This window comes from Wolffia australiana, chromosome 9 (assembly GCF_029677425.1).
Source record: "Wolffia australiana isolate 7733 chromosome 9, ASM2967742v1".
Lineage (NCBI taxonomy): Eukaryota > Viridiplantae > Streptophyta > Magnoliopsida > Alismatales > Araceae > Wolffia > Wolffia australiana.
Window position 1 is genome coordinate 11,587,060 of NC_135843.1, and position 27,365 is coordinate 11,614,424.

At 43.9% G+C, this 27,365-nt stretch overlaps 1 protein-coding gene across 4 annotated transcripts; it reads left to right on the plus strand.

Annotated features, from left to right (window-relative positions):
* LOC144707343 (DExH-box ATP-dependent RNA helicase DExH6-like) lies at positions 1 to 27,149 on the plus strand. 4 transcript variants are annotated; one of them, XM_078580440.1, is made up of 15 exons: positions 1 to 266; positions 3,706 to 3,796; positions 3,861 to 4,158; positions 9,083 to 9,157; positions 11,334 to 11,378; positions 18,287 to 18,377; positions 18,464 to 18,522; positions 22,555 to 22,713; positions 23,122 to 23,174; positions 23,267 to 23,300; positions 23,384 to 23,473; positions 23,555 to 24,559; positions 24,661 to 25,752; positions 26,270 to 26,813; positions 26,882 to 27,149. In XM_078580440.1, the coding sequence occupies exons 1-14, from the start codon at positions 152 to 154 to the stop codon at positions 26,666 to 26,668; spliced, it is 3,606 nt and encodes a 1,201-aa protein (XP_078436566.1). In that variant the 5' UTR covers positions 1 to 151; the 3' UTR covers positions 26,669 to 26,813; positions 26,882 to 27,149. The 4 variants fall into 4 exon arrangements, with proteins under 4 accessions (XP_078436566.1, XP_078436569.1, XP_078436567.1 ...); XM_078580443.1 differs by lacking the exons at positions 1 to 266; positions 3,706 to 3,796; positions 3,861 to 4,158 and having other exon boundaries at positions 9,081 to 9,157; positions 11,334 to 11,364; XM_078580441.1 differs by lacking the exons at positions 1 to 266; positions 3,706 to 3,796; positions 3,861 to 4,158; positions 9,083 to 9,157 and adding an exon at positions 18,075 to 18,138 and having other exon boundaries at positions 11,344 to 11,378.
* Positions 27,150 to 27,365: the final 216 nt, after the last annotated feature.

The following is a 27,365-nucleotide window of genomic DNA, read 5'->3' on the forward strand; positions in this document are numbered from 1 at the left end:
CTCTCCACAGCTGACCTAATATCAGTGCAAACGTCTCGCGGGGTTTAAGGAAAGCTCGCCAAAGGGAAGATTTTGCGAGCGACCCAAGTCGTCGGAGAGGCGAAGAAGGCGACCCTTCATCTCCATTCTTGCTCTTCGAGCAGGAGAAGGCATGGGTGGAAGAGGGAAGAAGAACCGCAATAAGGACGGCCCGCGCGTCGTCAACGAATCCACTCGCATTCGATTCGTCAAGTTATTGGAGGATTTCCGGGCTTCTGATGCTAAAGGTTGTGTTCTTTCCCTCTTCTTTCAATCTGTTGGTGGTTTCTTTATAGTTCTTGCTTTCCTTCTTCTCTTAATCTCTTGTTTTAACCAGTTTTCTTTCCTGATTCCTTCTACTCTGCTAGAATATCAACCCGTTCTTTCCCCCTCCTTTTTTTTTTACTTCCTGGGCCGTTTTGTTAATAATTCTTGATGTCTTAATTTCTTCCACCGAGGTACTATATCGCAATGTTCTTCCCTTGTTCATTCTATCTCTTGCTTGAAATAGCTTTACTGAGGTAGAATATCTCCCCGTTCCTCCCTTTTTTTTTCTTTTCTCTCGCTGTAACAAGCTTCTTGGGCTGTTCTACTTATATTTCTCGATGTCCTAATTCCTTCCACCGAGTTACTATCTCGCAATGTTCTTCCCTTGTTCATTATATATCATGCTTGAACTAGCTTTTGTGGGCCGTTTTTTAATAGTTCTTGCTATCCTAATTCCCTCTACTGAGGTAGAATATCTCCCCGTTCCTCCCTTTTTTTTTTCCTTTCTCTCGCTTTAACAAGCTTCCTGGGCTGTTCTATTTATTATTCTCGATGTCCTGTTTCCTTCGACCGAGGTACTTTATCGCAATGTTCTTCCCTTGTTCATTCCATCTCACGCTTGAACTAGCTTTGTGGGCCGTTTTGTTAGTAGTTCTTGCTATCCTAATTCCCTCTACTGAGGTAGAATATCTCCCCGTTCCGCCCTTTTTTTTTTTTTCTCTCGCTTTAACAAGCTTCCTGGGCTGTTCTATTTCTAATTCTCGATGTCCTAATTCCTTCTACCGCGGTACTATCTCGCTATGTTCTTCCCTTGTTTATTCTATCTCACGCTTGAACTAGCTTTGTGGGCCGTTTTGTTAGTAGTTCATGCTATCCTAATTCCCTCTGCTGAGCCACAACATCGCTGTTCTTCCCCTTTTTTTTTTCTTTCTCTCTGTAACAAGCTTCTTGGGATATTCTATTTCTAATTCTTGATGTCCTAATTTCTTCTACTGAATCACAACATTACACTGTTCTTCCCTCCTTTTTAACTCTCGCTTTCTCCAGCTTCCTTCTTCTGAGCCGCAGTAGTACACTGTTCTTGCCTTCTTCATTCAATCTCGTGCTTTCTCCTGCTCCGGGAGCATTTTTATTTACCATTCTACTTTTCTAATTTATTCTACGGAACTACAACGTTTATCTGTTCTTTCCTTCTTCTTTATATCTCTCGCTTTCTCCAGCTTGTTGGGCCTTTGTTGTTACAATTCTTCTTTTCCTAATTCCGCCTACTGAACTACAACGTTAGTTTGTTCTTCCGTTCTTCCTTCTATCGCTCGCTCTCACCACCTTCGTGGGCATTTTTCATTACAATTCTTTTTTTCCTAATTCCTTATACTGAACATCAACGTTAATCTGTTCTACCCTTCTTTTTTCTATCCCTCGCTCTCTCCAGCTACGTGGTCATTTTTAATTACATTTCTTCTTTTGTTACTTCCTTCCTCTAAGCCACAGCATTACACTGCTTGTCCCTTCTTCATTCTATCTCTTGCTTTCTCCTGAGCTGTGAGCATTTTAGTAACAATTCTTCTTTCCCTAATTCCTTCTACTGAAATACGACGTTAATATTTTCTCTCTCTTTCTTGGGTTTCTAATGCCAATGGATGTCTTATTTTCTTCTTCTTTCAGTATCTTTTCTTTATAATTCTTCTTTATTCTTTATTTCTTTATTTCGTTTTTGATGAAAATAAGGAAGATCACCCGAAACCGGTGTCCTACCTGCTATCATTAACGATAAAGATTTTGTACAAACAATATATGGACGGGACCGAAATAGGTTATCCTCCCCCTCCAGCCCAAAAAGACACTAGCTCCTCCACGCCATAAGCAACGTTCTCCACCAAAGCCGTCCTCCCTTTAAACACCACCTCGTTTCGATGCAGCCATATCGCCCAGAGCAGAGCGAGTAACCTCCCCCATTCCATTACTGAAGTCCTAGGAGATATTCACTCCTGGTACCTGCTGCAGTGCCCAGACTCCCTGGCGAACTGACACGTGAAGAATAGATGGGAGTAGTCTTCCTCCCCCCTGGCGCACATAGGGCAATCATTGGGAGCCGTGGGGGCCCATCTCCGCCGATCGACTTGTGTGACCAGCCTCCACCGCCTCAGTAACCACCTGAACAGTCACACCTTAAGGAGAACTTTGTGTTTCATCAACATGTGGCATGCCACACCTCCGGAAAAGTCTTAACAGTCAAAGCGTCCCTCAGATCTTTGCCTCTGGCTTCCCCTCGGATCTTCAAATATGCATGTGACCGAGAAAGACGGTCCCTGCCACATCCAACCATCGCGAGATTCATTTGACGGGCTGAGTGTTAGAAGTGTCTCTTGCGTCTCCAACAGCTCCTCAAACCTTAGCTCTGATAAAGCTTCTGTCAAGATAATGACCCAGGCCTCATCCCAACACTCACTGACCTTGGCCTCTGGTTCCTCGCTAGAGCAAATAGTCATGGGAACTTCAATTTCATGGAGCCTTGGTTGGACCAGTTATCAAACCAAAAATGACACTTTGCACATCCCCCAATCTGGGATCAAAGAACTCACGAATGCAAGGTATGGCTTGATTTAGACCGCTCCAGAAGAGGGACTCTACCCTGACTCTAGCCCAATGCCTCTCCCAATCTATCTCAGAGTCATATCTGTCTCTCAGGACGTTGAAAATCAGACCCTTCACCGAAGTTGCAATCCTTTCGACCCATTTGGTCAACAGTGCCAGATTCATAGATTTGATAAAATCCCTGATGGTCCTGACCGAAAATCGACGCTTGTACTTCACAAATAACCTCCAATTGCAATAAACCAAATCTATATTTCAAATGTCGTTCACTTAGAGAACAGAGAGAGAGACGAGGAAGAGAGAAAATGAGAAGATAGAAGTTCCCGTGGGTTAGGGATGGAAGAAACGGGAAGGGAAAGGAGTGAGACGGCGGAATGTTGAAGAAGGTTGTGGCCGCAGGAGGAGGATGTCGTTCTGCTGGCAATAAGGAGACAGAATAACAACTCGGAAGAGAGGGGCGATGAAGATAACAAGAGAGAGAAGGAGAGACTCACGATTAGCACTTAATTCCCGCTTTTCCTCAATCATAGCCTGGCTTAAATAGGATTCGTAGTGGGCTGGGCCTGGTTGGGCTTCGTGGGCTGCTGTTGGGGCATCCGAGTGTAAACTCCCTGGCGGATCATATCAAGATTCCATCCAGATGAAGGATCCCCAGCCCTACCTGACTTCTTTCTTTTCTTTATAATATCTGTCTCTCGCTGTTTTTGTTAGAATTGTTTCTTTCCTTCTTCCTATCTCATGCTTTAACAAGCTTCCTGGGTCGTTTTGCTTTTCCTGTTCGCTCTACTGAACTACACCATCTCACTGTTCTTTCTCTCCATGCAGTTTACGAGTTTGAACCGAATCTTACAAGAGCCGACCGAGCGGAGTTACACAAGCTTTGCAAGAGGATGGGCTTGAAATCAAAGAGCAAAGGGTTAGCTCTTGTTATTAGACAACATAAATTGTTCTTTTCTTTGAATATTGTTTCTGCACTGCAGCGGTCAGCGTCGCCGTTTGTGTGTGTATAAGAAGAACAGTCATCCAGATCAGTTGCTGCGGAAATTGGACTTATTGGAGTTTTCTGAGCACACTAGGTCAATGTTACAAGATTTGTTTACTCAGTACCCTCCAGATGAGAGTCCGGTTGAAGAGGCAGCCGTTAGAGCTGTTAGTGAAAGTAACAGAGCGAGGGGGAAGGATGATGCGTTTGCTATGCCTCTGATGAAGAAAGAAGTGATTGCGGAGCGATTGAAGGGGCTTGATACTAAAGTGGCGACATTGCCCTATCTTAAAAAGGTTAAAGTTCTTTTCTGGCTGGTTAATTGTGATACAAGTTCTTTTAATTTTCTCTGAGATGACATGAAGTATAAAAATATTCAGAATTTAAGATTTTCTGAAATCACCCTGACCAATGATGAACCAACTCCTACAGTGCTGCCAAACCCATAAGAGTGAATTTGGTTTCAGTAAAGAATATTCTATTGGTTCTCTATGGCTGACCAGTTGAAATACTGGCTCTTCACATTTTGGCGTCCCAAAGCCTGGTGATGTCAGAGTCACTTATTCTCTTTGTGTATAATATATATATTTTGAATAAAGTAGAGAAGACCACTCAAAGACTGTACCTGATGCTATTTAAATATATAGACAATCCGTACACATAGTGACCGAACTCGTCCTCTCTTCACCCCCTCTAAACCAATAGGATGTTTGTGTCTTCACGTTGTGAATGACACTATCCATTGGGAGTGCATTACCCCTAAACACCGCCTCGTCGCAGTGCAGCCAGATAACCCACAGCACCGCAAGGAGCTTCCCCAGTTCAGCTTGCTCCCGTATCTGCTGTCCCTTACCAAGACCCAGAATGCGTCATCCATAATCCCTGTGCAAACTGACATCAGAAGAAGAGGTGAGAACAGCATTTGTCGCCCCTTGCACTCATAGGGCATTCTGCTGAGGCTGTCGGGACGAGTCCTTTTTGAAAGACTCGTGTCACCAATCATTGTCGCCACAGTAACTGAAGATCTGCTCTTTGAGGGGGACTTCTTGTTACCAAAAAAAGGCGCGTGGGGTGTTGATGGTCAAATCCTCCACCACTCCTCTGATCTACATTAAGGCACCCATTGAAAAAAGTGTCCCACGCCACTCCAAGCCATCTGATGACTCGCTTGAGGGCTGAGATATATGAGGCTCTGGTGCATACCCATCAGCTTCCTTAAACGGTGGCTCTGAAAAGGCCCCTGCCAAGATTGGGTTCCATGCACCGTCCTAGCATTCTTGGACTGGCCTGTGAGTTCCGTGCGAGGGAAAGGGCCGTGGGAACTCCACTTTTAGAACACCGTTGTTTGACCAATAATCTGTCCAGAAATGGAAACCAGAAACATCTTCAACTTTGGTGTCAAATACCTCCCAGATGCAGGGAATGACTTGTCTCAGACTGCGCCAGAATGGAAACTCCCCTCAGATTCTAACCAAGCGCTTCTCCCAATTGAGCTCCGAGCCATACCTTTCCTTCAGGACATTGAAAACCTGATCCTCTGCTCTCAGAATTCTTTTCGCCCATTTGGTCGACACAGTCAAGTTCAAGGATTCTTGGTGGAAAATCCCCAGCCCATCCTGCGTCATGGGTCTACACACTTTGTTCCAGGAGACCAAAGATGTCCCTGTGCGCCTTTGATCCAGCTGATTCCTGAAAGGTATTCTCCCGACATTTCCACTGAGAGTAGGAATCGGTCCAGGCAAGAGAGTGTGGTAGGTCCTCCTGTATTGTGCCATGCTTGAGTACAATCCGTTGGTACCGTTTCTTGCAGTCCAGCTCCCAAACTGAAAGACCAGGAAGCTGCGGACCCTGTTTGGCCCTCCAGTACCATTTGGCCTATCCCCTGTCTCTGGAGTTACATTGAAATCCCCCCAAGCTATGTTGGTACCACCCCTTCCTGCTCCTCCCACAGCATGTCTCGGGGTGCTGCAAAAACTGGGCCATAGACCGATGCCACGACACATCGAAAAGTGTCATTCCGTGTCTTCATCTTTACTTCTACCACATATTTTCCAATTTACCCTCCGGATCTACTGGTCCCAGTGGCCGCCAAGAAACCCTCTAGGAACCCTTGCCCCGCCAGTTTCCTCTTGTTTGCATCACATCTTTCTAACATCGTCTCTTGCTGACAGACAATCATGCCCCCCCTGCCCGCCCCCCGCCGCCCCCCAACTCCTGAAAACATCTTCCCATCACTTTTTTCTCCTTTCATCTCAGAGAATGTGCACACTACAAATACATACTTCACGACAGTGCTGATGACTTCCCTCCCTACAACTGCTCTGTCTGCAACTCCACGACCTTGGCCAGTTCACAGGAACTTCGGTTCATAAGCAGATCCTTATATATATTGTCATTCCTTTTCTCTTTTGGCTCCTTGATCTCCTTCCCCTTGGTGTACTCTCATCCTATTTCTTTCCCATTTGGCTCATGTCTGGATACCACTCCCTTCCCTGATTTTCCTTCCTCCAATAGCCCCAATCAACCGTTCTTCCGGTCACCACCCATGCCTTTCTGACCTCTACATCCCTCAGTGCACAATTCTCCTGACAGTATACCACACCCTTAATATAGGTGATCTCAATTTGTGATCCGTTGAGTCCTCTGAGGTGCTCGCACCCTCTTGTGTTGGCTTTGGTTGTGTCGGTCTCAGACTTTTCCGGAGCCTCTCTCATCTTTGGATGATCTGATTCGTCCCACTTCATTGTCCCAACAACTTGGTCGGTGACAACAATAAGACATTGGACCTACCTGGCAAGCAGTGGACGTGCTATCTCATTCTTGTGGTGAGCTTATCTCATTCTTGTTGTGAGCTTTTTCGTGCCGCTGGTCTCCCGGTTGATTATAATGCTGGCAGAGGAAGCCTGGGTGGTAGCTGCATTTCAAAGGCACCATCTTGACCATGAAACTGGAACATCTTAGGTATCGGTTATCCTTCCATCATTTCAACCTCCGAATCTCACCATGTTGGGATCCCCAGATTCCAATCTTGTTGAGATGATATCCCTGAGACTCGCAAGGGAGTCAACCATAACCTCTGGCATCAACCATCTTTGCTGAATCTTTGGGACCCTGGGCGCTTCCACCATGACCCCCACCTTTTTCTCCCTTCGGTCCCATCAGTAGGAAGAACCCTGCGACATCATACCTCCGCAGTCTCATTGATCCTCTGTGTCCAGCCGCAAACTGCGACATGTTGCCATGGATTCTCCCTGGAGAAATAAGATACTGGTATCTAATCTCAATAGTTCTGCCTGCCCTAGTGCAGGAAATTTCTTCCATTGACCACTACAGACCTTTACCTCCGGAGAGCCTTTGATGACTTCTTCCACCAAGCACTTCTGGAGGAGGCTGCTGCATGGATCCACCCGCTTTGCCACTGTCAGGCTCTCTCGGATCCGATGTCGTGCCTCCTGCTGATCCTGTATCCTGTTGATGGTCTCCTTCCTGCTGGGAGTTAAAATGACAACGGCCCATCCCTCTACACTGGTTGCAGATTACCGACTCTCTGCTAAACATCTGAAAAACACATCCTTCATACTAATATGGCGCCTCTGTGTTGTTTCTCATTCAGGCCGTGATTCTTTTTCATGTGATTTCACCTTCACCTATCCTTCCTGATCCTTTTGCTCCTCCTTCCGCCCATTAATTTGCTTAGCTTTCTCCTACGCTTTTCCACTGCCAATTGCTGAGAACCCTCCTTCAACCTTCACTTATCTTCCATCTTGTCTTCCACTGCCCTTGGCTCCCGACTGTCTCGGTCCTGGCTCTTCATCCTGCCCTGATGTCCTTCTTCATGTCCATTCCTTGACTGATTAATATTGGTTGGAATCCTCCTTGGGGTGGAGTCCCAGTGCGTGGATACCCAAAAGGTCGTGGCGCTGTGGCAATCCTCCACCCATTGTTACCTTCACCGGTCGTCCAGTCTGCTCTCCAGTGTGGGACTGAAACTGTGCGTGCTCGTTAAAATTTCTAGCATGTGCAGAAAGCCTTCCTGCGCACGCATAGAAGTTTCAGTGCGTATGGGGGATCTGTGTTTGTAGTGCAAACCCCCTAGCCATGATGTGTGTGGCCGGCGATAGCCTTTCATGCATGGAGCCGTCGGTCTTCCCTCTTGCTATCACTGTGGTCGCCCATGTGATTAACTAGTGACAAAGCATGTGAGAATAGATTCCCTCGGTCTTCCCGTCATGCTCTCTGATTGTCTCTCCATGTGGGAGAATAAGTGACAAAGCATGTGTCTGACTTATTCTCGTGACTCGCTTATTCTCATGACTCGTGACAAAAAAGTGACTCAACATATAACAGAACAAACATAAAACGGAAAGGGAGAGGTGAGCCATTTAGAGAACATGCCTCACGACTATAGAAAATGTTAAAAGGATATTAAGTGGAAAGGGATTACCTAAAAAAATCATATTTATGATAAGCGTCTACTAAGGACTTATCAATCTAAGAAGAGGAAGCCCAAGTCCAAGACGCCACACGTGCGGATTAAACCACACGTGTGAGAGTTTGAAATAAGGCGGGAAAAAGCAACTCGGCGAAAGAAGCATCGAGGGTATAAATAAGGAGGAAGGGGAAGAAGTTGGGGATAGAGATAAAAATACAAGAAGCTGCTGCCCAGGAGATCCTCCCGGAGTTGGGTCGTCATCCGATCCGGTCGGCGTCGCTACATCTACTCGACGGATTGGCCTCTACCTGATCCGGCCATATCCCCCACACTTCTGCTGTTTCTTCACAAGTTCTTCAAACCTCCTCCAAGTTCTTTCTTTTGTTCTGGTTCCCGTGGAACTCAAGATAATTTCGGTATTCTTGTTGTTTATTGGAAATTCAACGTTCTCTGAGCAACCATAATTGAGACATAGCTGCGTTATATTGTTAGATCTACAGTATTCTAACAATTTATCATTTGAAAGTCATTGCTTCTGCTGCTTGCCTAAACTAAATATTCATTAATTAACATCATAGTCTAAACATTTCTTAATTAACGTGTTCTCAGCCTAATATTTTGGAAGAGAAGAGGCGGGATTGTTTATCTTGTTGATCTGGATTGTTGATCTGCATTGGATGATATTTCAGTTGTAGGACCGTAGTCCAACTGAATGCTCTTCTTTTACTTGATAGTTGTTACTTGAGTATTTTGTAATTTACAAAACATTTTCTTGTGCATCAATACAGCTAATGCAGGAAAGAACTCGGCTGCCCATTGGGGCATTCAGAGATATGATAACATCTACAGTGGAGACGAATCAGGTTCATTTCTAATTTTAAACTTTGAAGTTTGTTACCCAAAAGGCCGAAGTAGTTAGACTTTATTACCCTAAAGGCCTTGATATTGACACGATGTACTTCTATTGTTTTGAAGGAATATATATTCAAATGGTTGTGTTATCTCTTTTTTTGGATTTTAATTGACTGTTTGTATAATAGAACCTTACGAAAAATACAAACCGAAAATGTTTTGACCATATTACTTTCTTTCAACCTCTCTTAATTTTTTATCTCTAAATATTTCTTGAGGTTAATATGTTCTAGTAAGCCTATAATTTTGCACCCACAAAACCAATATCCATTGCTAGCAGTGCAGAGCCCATGTTTGAGATTGCTATGAAATGAAAAAAGGAGCCCTTTGTCAATATTTCCAAGCTAAGACTTTTCAGAGATAGCCCTGCATCTTTCAATGCCTTCTTCCCACTAACGGTGCAATACCAAAGGCCGTCATTGAGCCTAGAACCGTTTCTGGGAGCAGTGTGCTCTTTAGACGATAACCCCTGGATCTGTCCTGTGAACCTGGTCGGAAACTTGGACATATCAAACTAATCAATCAGATGAATTCTGCTCTCTTTTTCTGGAAGTCGTTTGCAGAAACTGTTCACATCATTCCTGAACACCAACACTAGCACCATCCCCAATCATCATTTCCGATCAGCCGTATGCTCTGTTGATGCTCTCCGTGATAATGCAACTACTTAGAATGGGAAAGGGCCATATACCCTATAGTACCCTATATAAAAGTATGGTTGTCTCCTCTTCAACTCCAAACAAGAATCCAGTCCGAAATGCCAAGATCCTATTCAAGCGCCTTCTGCTGCAGCGTCTGCCTTGCATTGTCTGTAACAAGCTGCTGAAACATTACGAAACACCCTATTAACTCTTATATGGTTGTCTCGTAGTCGAATAGGCTATGTCAACTCTTCGTTTTTCTGGTGGATGACCGCTATAACAGTGGACCTGTGGGAAAAATGATGGCTATGGGCACCTAAATGGGATGTCATATGCATTAAATTGACATAATAGGGATGATCACCATTAAACGTAAACATGCTGTCAATTCATGTCTTCTTTTCGAAATGAGCTAATTGATGTCTCACTCTCTTACGGTTGAGTTGAAAGTGGTGGCGGTAGCCTCAGACTTCTTTTCCTTACTCAGAAAGCAAAAAAATCGAGGGCAGTGGGGCTTAATTATTGGATATCTTGTTTCTAGGTTATTCGTTTAGGTTCTTCCCAACAATCATATATAGTTTTATTATGATGGGATAATTTACTTATACCAACCTCCTAGATTATTAGAAATTGATTTTCTTATGAAGTAGCTTGACCTCTTACGAGCTTTGAAACACTGTCTTGTGTATATTTCCATTGTTTTCACTATATTTTTGAAATGGTCTTCATAATATTTTGTTTGAGCTCAAAGTACTATGGTAGTATTAATTCCTTGTCACTTGAATAGTTCAAGTTAGCATGGTTTAAGTGATTAAAAACCTTAAAATGCTTGTATTATTCACTGGAACGCACCCATTTTCATTCATCATGAGTAAGTTACGTGGCTTGTTGGGGTCCACCCATTTTATGATGTTTCTTTGATGATGCTTACTATGTTTGAATGTATTTCCAAATTGTTGAAACGATGATTCAGAATGCTTATTGTTGAAATGTATTGTCTTTGGTGATCCTCAAGGACAATTTTTTGTCTTGAAAGAATCCTTAAGGACAATGATGCTTTCGTTGTCTGAATGTATTTTCTTGTGTATATTACCTTAATTTACCTTATTGTTGAAACGATGATTCATAATTTTTTATGTCAAATATTACGGCTATCAAAAAGTTTTTGAATTTTTTTGTCAAATTTACCGTTAACTTAATTAAATGTGTAATTCATGTTAGCATTGTTTTAGTGGTTAAAGACCTTAAGATCCTTGAGTTATCCTATTACAAATGCCTTTTTCGGTGCATCTTGACCAATGCTAACCATTTCATTGAGGTTGCATCCATTACCAGATTTTTTATTCTTTTGTGCTATACTTTCCACAAAAAAAAATCAGATGCTTTGATGGTCTTTACTTTATTGCTATTAAATTAATCCTTAAATTTTTTAACCACCCTGTCGGTTGACATGTCTGACCAATTTTCTCATATTGTGACTACCCAGGTTGTTCTCATATCTGGGGAGACTGGTTGCGGTAAGACTACTCAGGTTGCGAGCTCTCTGCCTCTTCTTTTTTCTGGTACATGTATATAAGTATACAGAAATTGCTTCGTGGAAAATTGTGTTTTGGATAAAGTTTTCATCTGAACATTACTTAACAAGTAATGTTCAATCAAAAAGTTTGACTTGCCACTCAAAAAGTTTTATTTGCTCCCTTCTTTGGATTTGTTTTCAATCAAAAAGTTTGTATTGCTTCTCATCTGCTATTTTCAAATGATAATGATTCGTCCATGCTTATAACTCAATCTGAGTTTGACTTGCCAAATCATTTTTCTGAAAATGGAGGAGAGATCACACAGAATTGGTGAACCCCCCAGAAATTTATTCATGTGAAACCTTTAATCCTTCAAGGGATTATGTCAGCAGGAGCCCTATTGTCCCGACATTTATGGTTAGTTTATTGTTCTTCTATTTATCTGTAAATGTGGGCCCCAGACATAAGAGACCCACTAATCTACTAGCGCATTTTTATGGGCCTGGCCTATTTATGTATAAGTCTCTGTATTTTTAGACCAGAGAAACCCTAGTAAAGAATATGAATGTTTTTGTTCTCTTCTCTCGTTCTCTCTGACGGATAGGTCAACAACCGACCAGTCCTGGAGCTAGCTGACAAGATCCATTCTTTGGGAAAGCCTCTCCTTTCCATAGAGGCACACGAAAAAATGGAATCTAAGGAGTCATTTGCCTTGGTGACATTTTCCACATGAACTCTTTAGTATCTTTCCTTCGCCATGGTGCTAATATCTCTCCCGCGGCTATTTTGCTGGGCACCAATAGTCGTCCCGGTATAAATGCTGATGGAGAGGGTCTAACTTGCTCTCCAATGACATCCTGCGGCCTGTTCAACACGTTAGCAAATAGAAGCTAAATTGAATTGGGCACTGAAATGGGTCTATAGCTCTCAGTTTTTGTGGCTCCTTGGCCTCTATTGATCCTCTCCATACTACCCTGTCCGTGACAAAATTCTTTGAACGGGGTCATCACATCAGGCCTAACCAGCTTCTAAAACATGTGTAATAGAAGAATACCATCTGGGCCTGGAGCCCTGTCACTATCTAGTCCCTGATTGCCATCGTGAACTCCTTTGAGAAAGGTCTGAGCAGCTCTGCTTAGTGCTCTGGACTTACAATCCTTGCCCCCTTACCTCTCAATTTCTATTGTTCACTGACATAGCCTGTCCCTCCGCTTTCGGAGTTTTTTTTGAAAAGTTATTTATGGCGGTCACCCGACAAAGCGGTAACCACCCGAAGATTACATGTGGAGATAACTAACTCTCCTCACTCCCTGGCAAACTGCTAACTTACCTGATTACCCCTCTAGCGAACCATGATGCCATGAGGCCCTCAACATCGTGGGCTAGCCCGTCCTTGGACTCCTCGGTGTAGCCATATCGCCCAGAGAACTGTCAACGCTCGACCCACTATCTTCCTTCCTCGTAGGGCCTCCTTGCCTTATGAAATCCCAAAAGATCTCCTCTGATGTCACATTCGTTGCCACGTGCACTTGGGTGGCCCCGATCAAACGGGCGACAGGGCACTCAAAGAATAAGTGGTTGCAGTCTTCGTCACCATTTGTGCATAAAGTGCTCGTCGCAGAGGTATGAGGATACATCCTCCGACGGAAGGCGTGTATCACCAGTCTCCTGCGTAGTAAGAGCCATCCCAAGATCGTAACTGTTAGATCATCACGGCCCAGTTAGGGCTAATTTTACTAACTTATGGGCCTGAGGCCATGTACGTGTAATAGACTAATCCTAGGGATCTAATGGAAAAACTAACCTAAAATGGATTTAAATAACGGCCCACTAAGGACCCATTAAGGGCCCAATAGTGAGGGGCCCATTTAGGGAATATATTAGGTCCATTAAGGACCTAATATATGCTGGGCCTGATTTATATCAGGCCCAGCCTCCAACAGCTATAAATATAGCTGTTGGAAGTCCTTTTTGAAAAAGGAATCTCTTCTGCAGCTTTTTCCAACGGTCAGTTTTTGACCGTTGGACAAAAGCATTAACCTCTCTCTCTCTCTCTGTGAAAATTTGTATAAAAGGGGCATCTGTTCAGTAATAAAGATCAGTTCATTTTTGCCCCAATTTTTCTGTCTCTTCTCCACATTCTCAGAAATTCTCTCTGCAGTCCACTATCTCATCTTTTCCTTCAATTTATCACAGTAACCTTTAGTGGAATCTTGGGGCGCCAAATGGTTGGACATGCCTGGATTATTGGTTGATCCTTCATTCCCTGGCATAGCTTCATGTAGGCCTTCCGAACAGAAAAGGGAGTGTCTGTCCAACCCCATCTGTGTTGTTTGCCATGTCTTGGCCGACACTGAATCAAAGCTTGTTCGATTTTGGAGTAACCGCGGAAGTCGTCTGCAATAGCCTGTCTGTCCGTTTGTACACTGACATGTTCCTGGTATGCTATCTCATGCGTACTATACAGAGGAAATATGAAAGAAGAATAAAAATAAAAAGTGCGCAGGCCAATGGCCGTTGACCGCACTTGCTGACAGAGGGGGGAAAAACCCCTGTAAATAACATTAAAAGGAGAGAGCAGAACTTCTTGTTTTTTTCAAAACTTGAAGACAGACGGTTACGTCCGTCGGAGAGGATGGAACAGCTGGAGTCAACCTGCAGAACCAGCGGAGGGAAGTTCCATCTAGGAGGGAGGAGCATCTCTACGCTTCTGTTGACGTTCTTATCCCATTCTATTCTTTCTATTGATCGAGTTAATTGACCAACACTGGTGATCTATTGTGCTTCTTGGATTGGGACTTGGGGGATCTTTCATTGATATGATCAACGTGTATCACTATCATTATCCTCTGGATCTGGTTTGTGCTTGTCGTGTCATTTGCTGCAAGATGAAAATTTTTTGTATTAGCATTGCATGCGCTCGACCACAATTATTTTTTCGCGTGTTTTCTCCAATCCATCTCTAGTTTCTTGTCGTCTTCTAGCACAATCCCTTGATATCTTCGACGTTCTTGTGTCCCTTCATCCAGGGTTCAACTGTCCTCCAAATCATCTAGTTGTTTTACCCGAGTTAAGGCTTCATTTTTCCTCCTCATCTGTATTCCTTAATGTGCTTCTGATACACCATCGGGTGTTGTCTTAGCCCTTTCATTCCTACGGTCAATGTCTCTATGTCAGACCTGGATCTGATATGTGCAGTCCATTTTCGCTGCACCTCCTCCTTGCAATTGGGTTCTCGTAACCATGATCTTAATACCTTGAAATAAGTGGACTGCCTATCGCCTATTTTTCACTCACACAATTGGAGTGTGGTCCTATAATGGCCCAACAATGATCTCTCATCAGCAAATGAGAAATGCTCCGTGAACTCGACGGAACACAAGAACCTGTCCAATCTAGATTTCATGCTGTGTCTGGTCATGCTCCTCCATGTATACACAATCCGTTGTCCCTGTTTCTTGTTAAGGCTGCATTGGAGATGAACAACAAGAAATCTTTTGAGTCTAGATCTTGCTCTCCCTTGTTAGTGGTTGTCTCTCAACTCCAGAGCCACATTGAAACACTTGGTAGGTGGACACAGTGTTTGCCAACTCCCTCCATAGGTTAGTCCTTTTAAAGCTTGCTAAGCCATTAATGAAGACTACTGCCATCTCAAAATCATGGTGGTTTGAATGATGTGGCCAATTGACCTGTCCAAGTGTCCAGTTTAGAGAATATTGCTTCATTCCAAGCTGGCAGTATGTTTGTAGGAAACTATGCTCAAAAGGTGCAAGACATGACAGTGGAACTCAGTGAGCTCAGGTTTACTCGAACAATTCCTTGTCGTCAACATGGTTAGACACTCGGATGGAGTAGCGGTAGCGGTAGCGGTAGCTACTCCATCCGAGTGTCTAACCATGTTGACGACAAGGAATTGTTCGAGTAAACCTGAGCTCACTGAGTTCCACTGTCATGTCTTGCACCTTTTGAGCATAGTTTCCTACAAACATACTGCTGTGACTCCACATTCTCTAAAGCACCTTGCCACTATCCCTCTCCTCTGCTCATCTCCGAGGCCTCGAACATCTAGGAGACCCTTCATGATTGAATCTTGGTTCGATTACCCTTGTTCTGTACCTGCTGCAGTCCCACATCAGCAGCGATCTCTTTTTCTTGGCGACTAATTAGAGGGTCTTTGTCTCTCATTCAGCATCCCCACTGTCTCTGTCATCTCCATGGTGACGATCTCCATGTCTGGTGCCCGAGAGGCAGTGGTCGATGGTTGGCCAAGATCCACCTTCATATTACCTCATGTCCGTCTGATAGGTTTCCTTGGATGCGTCGGGGGCATTATTGTCATTTTTCTATGCTTCCTTTCCCTCTGTGTTACGTTTAAATATCACAGCCCTCTTTCGAGGAGGGCAGACTTGAATGTTGGTTCTTAAGTGATTAGTGGCTTCTCTTCCCCTCTCGTCTCTCCTACATCTACGCTCCGTCTCCCTCCACGATCCTGGTCCCCGCGATCGTCTCTGCATCACCGCGTCTTCAGGCGGCTCGTCCTCGGCCGATCCCCACCCCCTCTGCTCGGCCTCCTCCCAGTCATTCCCGTTTCGACTCTCCTACACCGGGAATGTCTACCTCACCTTGTCCTCCTATCCCCTTACGATACGAACCTAGATCAAGGTTCGTATCACTGTCCCCCAGCCGCTAACAACAAACAACTGCCTTTTCCGGTCATCTTCCATGCCACAATCCCTAACTTGTGTTCCCATCCGGGAATTCTCCCGTCAGGCCTGTGATGTCCTGACGGGAGGTTCACCGATTCGTCGGGTGTTCATCCCTCCTCTTCATGGATGCCCATAGGAAATCCCAGTCTAAAGAGTCGTACGCCTTGGCAAAATCAACCTTCCACATGAACCCTCGCGTTCCCTTCCTCTTCCATGCAGCTATTATTTCCCCGGCTGTTACTGCACTATCCACCAGTAGCCTGCTAGGAATAAAGGCTGACTGAGCAGGTCCAACCAGTTCACCAATCATGGTTCTCATCCTGTTTGCTAACATCTTGGCAATAATCAAATAGATTGAATTTGACAATGAAATGGGTCTAAAATCTTCAATTTTTTCTGCCCCTTGGCCTTTCGGCAGGAGGAATATATGCGATCTATTGATCTTCTCCACGTTTCCTCTTCCCTCTCTAAATTCATTAAATGTGGCCATCACATCTGGACCGACCAGATTCCAACATTGGCTGTAAAAGAAGACTGGGAGGCCATCTGGACCCGGAGCTCCCTCCCCATTCAACCCTTTAATCGCTGCCTTGACCTCCTCTTTTGAAAAAGGTTGGATCGATTCCTCTTGATGTTCCGGGCTCACCCTCTTTGCCCCGATGCCGCACCACCTCCATCTACTACGTTTTCCCTCTCTGTAGAAGGATCTGAAATGGTCTGCAATGGCTTGCCCACCGCCTGTGTACCAGTGTGTTCCCTCTGTTCCACCTTTATTTTCAATATTTGGTTTTTACGTCTCCTGCCATTCGCCACCAGATGGAAAAATCTCTTGTTTGCATCCCCTGCGTGTAGCCATAACTGCCATCTTCTACGTTATTGAACCTCTTCTCCCTCTAGATTCCTGATGTCTTCCAAATCATCCAATTGCTTTACTTTGACTAGAGCATCATTCCTCCTCTTTTTCCTGGTATCCCCAACTTGTTTCCGATACCCCATCAAATGTTGCCGCAATCCTTTCAATTTCTGGGCGATGGTCTCTATGTCTGACCTTGCTCTTGGCGGTGTAGTCCATGCTTTTGCTATCTCATCATTGAACTTTTCTTCGTAGAACCACGATTTATCCATCTTGAAATATGTGGGTCGCCTGAAAGCCTCATTGGTCGCCCATACAATGTTCTCCCTTTGGGAAATATAAGGATAGAAAAGGATACCGTGGGAAAGATTTCCACCAGGAACTCAGAGGGAGAGGGAATGAGCCGGAAAATTCATTATCGGAGTGAGCTAAACCACAACAGTAACATTGCCTGGGAGAGTGATATGGGAATCGATCAAACTTCCATATCTTCTTGGCTACCCTGCTAAAGGGTGGGCTGCTCTAGTTAAAGGGAAATACATTTACAATGGAAAATGAGAAAATTAGTTGTTGATAATAAGGGGATCGTGTCAAGATGGTGTCCAGTGTGTTGTGAAAAGTTTCACATGGAATAAAGGCTTCCTTTCTCACACCTTTTCTTCAGGTGTCATTTGGCTCAGAGAGTATGGGTATCGCCATAGATTTCAGGGGTGAATATCTATTCAGAAGACAATTTTTGGGCATCAGTCACTATTGGTGGATACCGGAGCAAAGTGGAATCGGGGAGAACTCTCGAAGTACTATGGGCGGTTTGGTCTGCACTGAAACGAAGTGGTGTTCAAGGGAGGAAAGGCTTCAGTCAAGAGTGTCATATATGACGTGGAGGCACTAGTGTCTTTTTGGGGTGTAGTGGGATAAAAATAGGCCATGTAGGGTCATATCTGTAAATGCTGTGTACATAACTTTGCTTTTTTAATAGTATCAGGTGGGCCACCGGTTCAGGGTGGTCTGCCCTGTCTTCTTAGAAAAAAGGCTTCCTTTCTCAGAAGTTTTATCATTGAAAGATAAATTTTCAGCATCAATTTTACCAGTAAGGCATATTTTTTAATTTCATCATTTCAGCGACTAAATGTTTTTTTCCCGATTCGCAGCTCTTGGAAGCATGTCAAACTTAATTTTCTAGGTTCTGATGTATGAGCTATGCGTCTCTGGAATGTATGTTGTTTGGAAACCTGCACTGCTGTCTTACGGGTTTCAGTGGAATACTTGTTCACTTTTATTTCATATAGTTGTGACCACTCTTTGTTAAACTTTTCAAGGCTTCTGGCCCAAATTTCGTCGTAAACCAAAATTAATCATTCAGGTTCCACAATACCTTCTCGAGTCAATGTGGAGCAAAGGAAAAAACTGTAAAATCGTGTGCACGCAACCAAGACGTTTGTCAGCTACATCGGGTTGGTTTGGCCTATTGGGTGGCTACTTTGCTGAATTTTTATTCCCAACTTGGCACATTATCATGCCTTCTTTGTTTCTGTTTCAGTTGCTGAGAGGATCTCATTTGAAAGGGGGGAAAATGTCGGAGATAATATTGGTTATAAGGTATTAAAAATGTTGATTAAGTCTTTATTTGCATTGTATTATATATTTAGATCATAGTGCTATATGATGTTGCGGTTGCTCATTCTCAACAAATTGTGGAACACCTTGTTATAGCATTTAGGGATTCATCATATCAGAAGATATCTTGCATCTGTTGTTGCCACTGATGTCATATTGTTTCTGCATTCTACAAACCGTGTTTAGATTATGAAATATCTGAAAATTCATTCGATAATCTATGCAGATAGAAGTAATGTATTTAGTCATATTTTTTATTGTTAAGATCGTCCAAACTTCTGAAGAGTAATAATAATATCCAAGGAGGCCGACTAATGTGTGGAATGGATCACGTGTGTCGGTCAAAATGATTTGAAGGAGAGATCAAGAATACACTCTCAGGAGAAAGGCGAGAGTTGAACCATGCCACTCTTGTTTGTCGTCAGGGTTTGACATATTATCAGAGCCTGGGTTGCGGCTCTGAAGGTGAAGGATCCATTACGCCTGCCAACCACAGCCTATTTATCTGTTCTCCACATACTCCATCACTGGCACACATCTGCTCTGTCCGCTTCAGAACTGCTGGTGAATTGTCCTACCTAAGCTTTTTGTGGTGTTTACATAAGTATGCTGATTGCGTGCCGTGCTGTGGTGGCTCTTCTTCCTCGCAGCATGTCAGGCCGCATCACGTTATCAGCTGTCCTGTGATGGCACAGCAATCATGGATTGTTTTATGATCTCTCACAAAATCGTTTTTATCCTCTTCCATCGGTGCCAGAAAAGTTGAAGTTCAGCAGGACTAACCATTTGGAGACAATTTTATGCGCTGGCACATAAGGTGTGTCTCCTCAGCAAGCATTTGGTGGATGATCCAGTAGCTGAGACCGCTCTGGCCTTTGTAGAATGAGACTCCGAGGAGGCTTTCATCATATCTGGCTCCGAGGAGGCTTTTTAAATATACGACAATTCTTTGCATATGGATACGGTGAAGCAGCTGTGGGACTAGATCTAAAGTATTGTGCCCAGAAGAGTAATATCTGGCAAGTCTATGGACTGATTGATGAAGCCGAGAAATTGACTCAATGGGGCCTCTCAATCATAGGGTATTCATGTGAATGCAAAGCTTTGCGGTGCAAAGTTGACCATTACTGGATCCTGTCACAATTCCACATGCTGAGTCGAAGTGCACCATGAGGCATTTAGTTTCTGAAGTTGCTGGTGGCCTTAAATCTGGATTACAGTGATGTGAGGAAGCTGATACTCCACCAGTAGCAAGATCCTGACTTGGAGGATGCCATCCGGTATGCCTCAGGAAACTTCCAACTTTGCCTCCAAACCTCTGGTCAAAGATGAGTGTACAGTCTGATAAGGAATTTATGAGGACTTATTTGGAAAAACGGAAAAAGTAAAAGCGCACTGACGTCGCTCACGCAACAACCGCTTCGGGTCAGACACTGCAAGGGACGAGGATGGCGAACAACATATAAGGCGCCAAGGCGCCAGAAGAAAAGGCACGATAAGAAGTTGTGAACAGTGTTCCTGGGAGCCAGCGGAAGAAGGTGGGAGATCCTCTCGCCCATCTGCTGGAGGCGTTGCCGATTCGGCATTTATCTTTTCTTCGTCGCTACGTTTATCTCTTTGGAACTTCGTACCCCTCTCATTGATTGTCCCTCGGAACAGTTTATCTTCTTGGGAATGGATTTCTTTTGAATCGAGTATCTATTTTTCTATTGAACGTTCAGTGTGGAAGCTACTGCTATATCGGTCGTTACATTTCTGAACTACTTCAGGAATACCGTAACACAGTCCTAGTTTCCAAGAAGGTAGGAAAAAGACAGGAATCAGGGGCCCAAGGAGACCCCCAAGGTGACTCGGAAGACAGATTAAAGTACATGGATATCCACCAAGACAAGGTAGACAGCAGAAGCAGGAGTGAAAAGGTTGTATGTGGCTCAATCCTTTGACCCCAGCACTGGAGAACACGCATCTGAAATCAAGCAAAACCAATACATTACTGGGTTTGTTGAAGAACATGAATAACTCCACTCCACCTCCCTTATCCATTCTTGTGGGTATAATACCATTCTTGATGCCTCTGCATCCGCTGTCTTTCATTCCTACGGATGTTCTTGATATGGGTGTGACAGTCATCATGACACCATACAGGACGGTTTCGTGGGTCCCGTAGATTACAAAAGACCCACCGCCACCTTCGCCACAAGGGAAATCACTGTAGAACGCTGACGACCACGAGCGCAGCACCACCGATTGAGGAATTGTTTTTGTCGCAGCTCACATCTACCCCTCCGACGTAGTGCAGAGGAAAGTCCCCATCAGGCCCCCACATCCACGAGAACTCATCCCCGATGACGACTCTCCTCTGAAGCAGATCCTGCTGCCTACCAGGGACACTTGAAGTATCAACGCTAAAATTGTAGTGCAAGGCGGATGAAGAAACCCAAATCCCCAACTCTAAAAACAGGATTACTTGATCCATTCTTCCACAATGGGGGGCAATTCTGCCATGGCAAGTCTCTCAGAGTAGGGGATCGGATGAGCATCCGTCCTCATAGAATAACTTGAAATTCTGTGACAGACATCATGACACCATACAATCACAAGTTTATCAACTGCTCTTATGGTGCAGGTGACTGGATGGTTATCACAGTTGGCAGCAGCATTCGACAAATCTATGGCATTGAGGATTTTCAGATAGATGATCTGGGCATTCTTAAAGATTTATATGCCGTGTCTCAAAATGCATCTTATGCCATTCTCTCATCTTGAATTATGATGGTTGTTTCATTTGTGCCAAAGTAGAGGGGATACACTACACTTGTTAAGAGCACTGGGGGGATGCTAATGTTGGAGGAGGGAGCTCTCCTGGTTCTCTCTGCCTGTATTTAACGGTGCAATCAGAAAGATCAGAAATGCATAGGGGAAAGTCTACTTCTTCACCATAGGACTGCTCCTCGTTTGAATTTATGAGACATTTATTTCCTTGCGATGTAAACTCTCTTATGTTTGCCTTCAGTAATGTTGGTGTGCCAAGAATGATTCTCCTCTACCCTGTACACAGCAATGTTTGGGATACAACTCCCGTATTGGATGCCCTCCCAACAACTGGAGTGTGAGAGTCCTCTTGAGAAGTTTTCTGTCTCGTCAAGTTGAAGACTTTGGCCGTGTCACTATGCCCCTGACAACTGTCTCTGTGGACAAACTAGATCCCAGGTCTATAAAATGCATCTTTCCGGGTTATTCCTTTACTCAGAAGGGTATAAAATGCAAAATGCATCTTGCTGCTATCATCCTGCTCAAATTGCTCATTCAGTAAAATTCCTCGAATGGCTAACTTTCTTCTTGAATGGAGCAAATGCCTTAGTGTTAGCTTGGTTCTCCGCACCGGCCTTCGTGAACTGGCAAGTGCTGTCTTAAGGAGCTGGTGCTTCATGTCTCGTCTTCCTTTTCTTTGTCCTCTGATAGGACCTTAGGATGTCTTTGTCAGAGATCTTTTTGTTGCATTGAATGATCTTCCATAATTTCTTCAGAAAAGAAATTTATTGTGGGACAATTGAAATAACTTTTTTGGGTTATTCATCTGCTTCTAGAAGTTCAAGACATACTTTCAATATTCAATGTATATACCTTAATAATTTGAATTTTCAATTTTCCTACCATTTGATTAAGTACGTTCGGAACTAGCCGGATTAGTCAAGATTTCTATGTTTCAATGCAAAAAACGATATATTATTCTTTATCAAGTAATTTTATTCGTAATTTTTTTTGTCACACTTTTTATTCAGTGTCCGATTGGTATTAGTCAGGATATGGCAGAGTAATTCAATTCAATCTACTAAAATATTTATTTCAGAATCAAGAAATACTTTCTAGAATATTTTCCACTTCATTCTTGATGTTTATTTCATTTTATTAAATCATTTTATATACGAAAGAAATGGGACAAATACCTGTTTAGCATGATGCTATATTTTTGAAAATTGTGGAACATTAAGTTGTCAAATTCTGTGATTTCAGATACGTCTGGAGTCTAAAGGGGGGCGCCACTCGTCAATCATGTTTTGCACCAATGGAATTTTATTGAGAATGCTGATTGGCAACGGTGTAGATTTCTGTCGTCCAATGTCGAAGTCAAAGCGTTCTACTAGTATATTTCAGTTAACACACATCATTGTGGTAAATATATTATGTTTTGTTTCATTCAGGTGTTGGGTATGTTCACGAGCTTATGCCTCTGTCATGAAGCAAAGTTTGGAGCCTTATTAACCGTTTCAAATATGTAAAGCGGCTCCTTTTTTTTTTGATTAGTTTCTTTATCTGAGTTGGAAAGAAAGAGAGAGGCGAGAGTGTGTAATAATGACTTGAATTGTCCCTTACTGTCGCTAGAATTGATTGCTGACTTGGATCTAAACATTTGGATTCCTTGGAAATAAAATAAATTTCCCTGTTTTTTCTAGATTTCTGTGCCTGAAACAACTCTGCTAGTATCATTTGATCAAGTGTTATGACCTTCTGTTTGAGTTGAAAAATTAATTCATACTGGGGTCGGTGATAATCCATTAAATCATTCTGGTTATTTCTCAGGATGAAATCCACGAGAGGGATCGTTTTTCAGATTTCATGCTCGCCATCATCAAGTATACATCTCACAGATATCTTATTTATTGTCACGCTTTGCCACTGGATCCCCATGTCTCATAACTTTCTATTTTGTCATGGATCATTGCAGAGACCTGTTGCCTCTATATCCACATCTTCGAGTGGTCTGAAAATTTCCCCATCTGGAACCATTTTTTTACCATATTATCATATTTTTCATTTCTTTTCTTGGCAATGAACTTTCCAGATTCTTATGAGCGCTACCCTCGAATCTGAGAGATTTTCTCAGTACTTTGGTGCATGCCCTATTATCCAAGTCCCAGGTTTCACTTTTCCTGTAAGTGCTTTCCCTTAATAAAATCATGTTTTTTCTTGCTCTCGTTCTCTTTTCAACTTTTGATATCTTCTTCCTTCCTAGGTTAAAACATTTTATCTGGAGGATGTTCTCTCAATCCTCCATTCCACCGATGACAACCATCTCAATTCCGGGATCTCGAGTGGTACGGAAGAGACCGAGTTAGATGAGGAGTATGTGTCCTCGCTGGAAGAAGCGATTGATCTGGCTTTGTTTTCTGATGAATTTGAATCCCTGTTGGAGTTGGTTGCTTTGTCACCAAAGCCAACGATAATCAACTATCAGCATTCAACTACCGGCATGTCGCCACTCATGGTTCTTGCAGCTGGAGGAAGGATAAGCGACGTCTGCATGCTTCTCTCTCTAGGTGCCCAATGCGATCTACGATCAAAGGATGGAAGAACTGCTCTTGATTGGGCCCAGCAGAATAATCAGGATGAGGTCTGTGATATCATCAGGGAACATGTTCTTACAAAAAGCAGTGGCTCAGAGGCTGACAGGCAAGCCTTAATTGACAACTACTTAGGGAAAGTAAACCCAGAGTTCATCGATGCACGCCTAATCGTGATCTTGATACGAAAGATCTGTGCTGACTCTACGGAAGGGGCAATCCTGGTATTTCTCCCAGGCTGGGATGACATAAGTAAAACCAGGGATATGCTTCTTGATTTCCCAGAATTTAAAGACGCTACGAAATTTTCCGTTCTCTGTCTTCATTCCATGATCCCATCTGCGGAGCAGAAAAAGGTTTTCCAAAGACCACCGCCTGGAGCCCGTAAGATTGTGTTCTCGACCAATATTGCGGAAACTGCAATCACCATCGATGATGTCGTCTTCGTCATTGACAGTGGCAGAATGAAGGAGAAAAGCTACGACCCTTACAACAACGTGTCTACTCTTCTCTCCTCATGGGTATCAAAAGCTAGCATGAGACAGAGGGAAGGCCGAGCTGGTCGCTGCCAGCCAGGTATCTGCTATCATCTCTTCACGAGTACTCGAGCCCAGTCATTTCTTGAATACCAGGTTCCAGAGATCAAAAGGATGCCGATCGAGGAGCTTTGTCTGCAGGTAAGAAAAAAAGAAGAATATTCTCTTGTGTTTCATTCAAATTTAATTATCCAGCTAAACCTTATATCCTAAATACTGTGTACTACTTTTGAGAATAACAGGTGAAGATGTTGGATGCAAACTGCAAGATTGTGGAATTCTTGCAGAAAATCATGGACCCTCCTGTCTTGGAAGCCATATCCAATGGGATCATGGTCTTACAGGACATTGGTGCATTAACCCGTGATGAACAGCTCACTGAGCTTGGAGAAAGACTGGGCACCTTGCCAGTCCATCCTTCAGTTGGCAAGATGCTGTTATTTGCCATCATAATGAACTGTCTCGACCCAGCGTTGACTTTGGCCTGCGCCACTAATCTTCGGGAACCCTTCGTCATTCCCATGACCCCAGGACTGAAGAAGATGGTGGCCACAGCGAAGGCCACACTGGCGTCGTTTTACGGCGGTTACAGTGATCAACTCGCCACCATCGCTGCTTTTGATTTCTGGCAGATGGCAAAGGTTCAAGGCCTTGGGGCCAAGTTCTGCTCCATGTTCTTTGTTTCTGCTGGAACAATGAAGATGATTAAGAGCATGCGAGGGCAACTCATGAACGAGCTGGTGAAGAATAGGTTCATACCGAGTCATGATATATCCAGGTTCAGCTTTAGTTCTCGGGATCATGGCATTTTGAGGGCGGTTCTTGTTGCCGGCGCATACCCGATGGTGGGTAAGCTCCTGCCGCCGGCACGGAGCTCAAAGAGAGCTGTTGTGGAAACAGTCAATGGCACTAAGGTTTTACTCCACCCACAATCTTCTAATTTTGAACTCACTTTTGGCAAGTCTGTTTGTAAGAAACCGCTTTATCTCATTTACGATGAGATTACAAGGTTAGAGGGGATGATGTCCATAAAGAACTGCACCGTTGTCAGCCCTTACTCCCTTCTTATAATGGCGGCAGAAATTGCAGTTGCACCGGCAGATGATGAGAGAGAAACTGAGAAAGACAGAGATGTGGAGATCTCCTCTGCCAGTGAAGATGAGGGAGAGAATGCAGGGCCACTGAAGACGTCTAAGGATGAGAAGTTTATGTCTTCCGCTGAGACCGTTGTCACACTCATCGTGGACCGGTGGCTTATGTTCCACTCAACAGCAATTGATGTTGCACAGATTTACTGTTTGAAGGAGCGTCTTGTAGCGGCCATTTTGTTTAAGGTATCAGTTAGTCAGAATTATTTGCAAGATTTTTGGCATCACAATGGCACCATGCATGGAGGACATCACTTTCTTCTAGCTTTACCATCATCATTCTTTGCATCATTGTCCTCGTCATTGTCTCATCATCATTATGATTATCATCATCATGGTCATCGCCATCATCCCTTCAGCATCGTCATCACCATCATCTGCTGCTCACGATCGACATCATCATCATCATCATCATCATCACCTCATCATCACCTCATCATCATCATCACCATCATCTACTGCTCACGATCGACATCATCATCATCATTATTGTTGTCGTACCATCCTCGTCATCACCATTATCGTCATCATCATCAACTCATCATCGTCATCACTATCATCTACTGCTCACGATCGACATCATCATCATCGTTACTGTTGTCATACCATCCTCGTCATCACCATTATCGTCATCATCATTGCTATCAACTTCACCATGCCTTGGCACAAGTGTTTTGCTTCTCTCATGATCAGAATTTAACAGGTGAAGCACCCGCAAAATCCTCTCCCACCGGCGCTTGAGGCAACAGTGCATGCCCTTGCCTGCATCCTCTCCTGGGAAGCTGCAGTGGGTATGCCTCTGAATAACCCGACGTCGAAGGACAACCCCAACCCGACGTCGAAGGACAACTCCAACCCGACGTCAAAGGACAGTCCCAAGCCGGCGTCGAAGGACAGCCCCATGCCATCATCTACGGAGACGAGCAAAGATGACACCTTTGCCAACTTCCTTACATTTCTGATGTCCAGCTCGTCTCATGGCGTCACTGGTCATACCGGCAGGGGCGGCTCGTTCCCAAGTCATCGGCAGGGGCGGCTCCCTGCGAGAAATGATGAGCCATCGAAGCAGCCACAGAACGCTGCGCTGCCAGAATCTGGCTGACGACGGAGACGGGTGAAGTCCTGGAGAGATTTGGAGGCGGGCCGAGGAAGAAGAAGGTTTTGGGGGCCCTCGAGGGACTCTGAAACAGAGTTGGGGGCCTGTAAAGAGGTGTGGTCAATGCATAGAATTGCTTGAATTGGATAGGGTAAGTGTTTCTTAGTATTTATAAAGTTCTTCTAGGTCTCATTTGATGATGGGAATTGTGGGTTCTAGGTTGACTGTAGGATGGATGTCAGCGCCACGGCTTTGGGATTCAGAGCTGATGCCACAGAGGCCAAGGGGTGTGATTTTTTTTTTACGCTTAGTTCCTCCTGTCTTTCTATTTCTCTCGTTTGAGATTCTTTAACCCTCAATTAGGATTCTTTAGACTCTTATACAGGTTGTCTTTTGATTCTCTGCCTCTTCTTATCCTTTCTGATGTTGCCTACTTCTGGACTCTGCTTCTCCTGTGCCTTTATTTAAAAAATATCAACTTTTACTCTCTCTCTCTCTCTCTCTCTTTGAGCACTGTGATCTTCTGTTTGCAGAGTATCTGGTCTTCTCTCTCTCTCTCTCTCTCTCTCTCTCTTTCTTTGAGCACTGTAATCTTCTGTTTGCAGAGGATCTGGTCTTTTCTCTCTCTCTCTCTCTCTTAAATTTTCTCCCCAGCCTTGACCCAGAGACTTAATGGGTTTCATCTGATTTCTCCTCTCTTCTC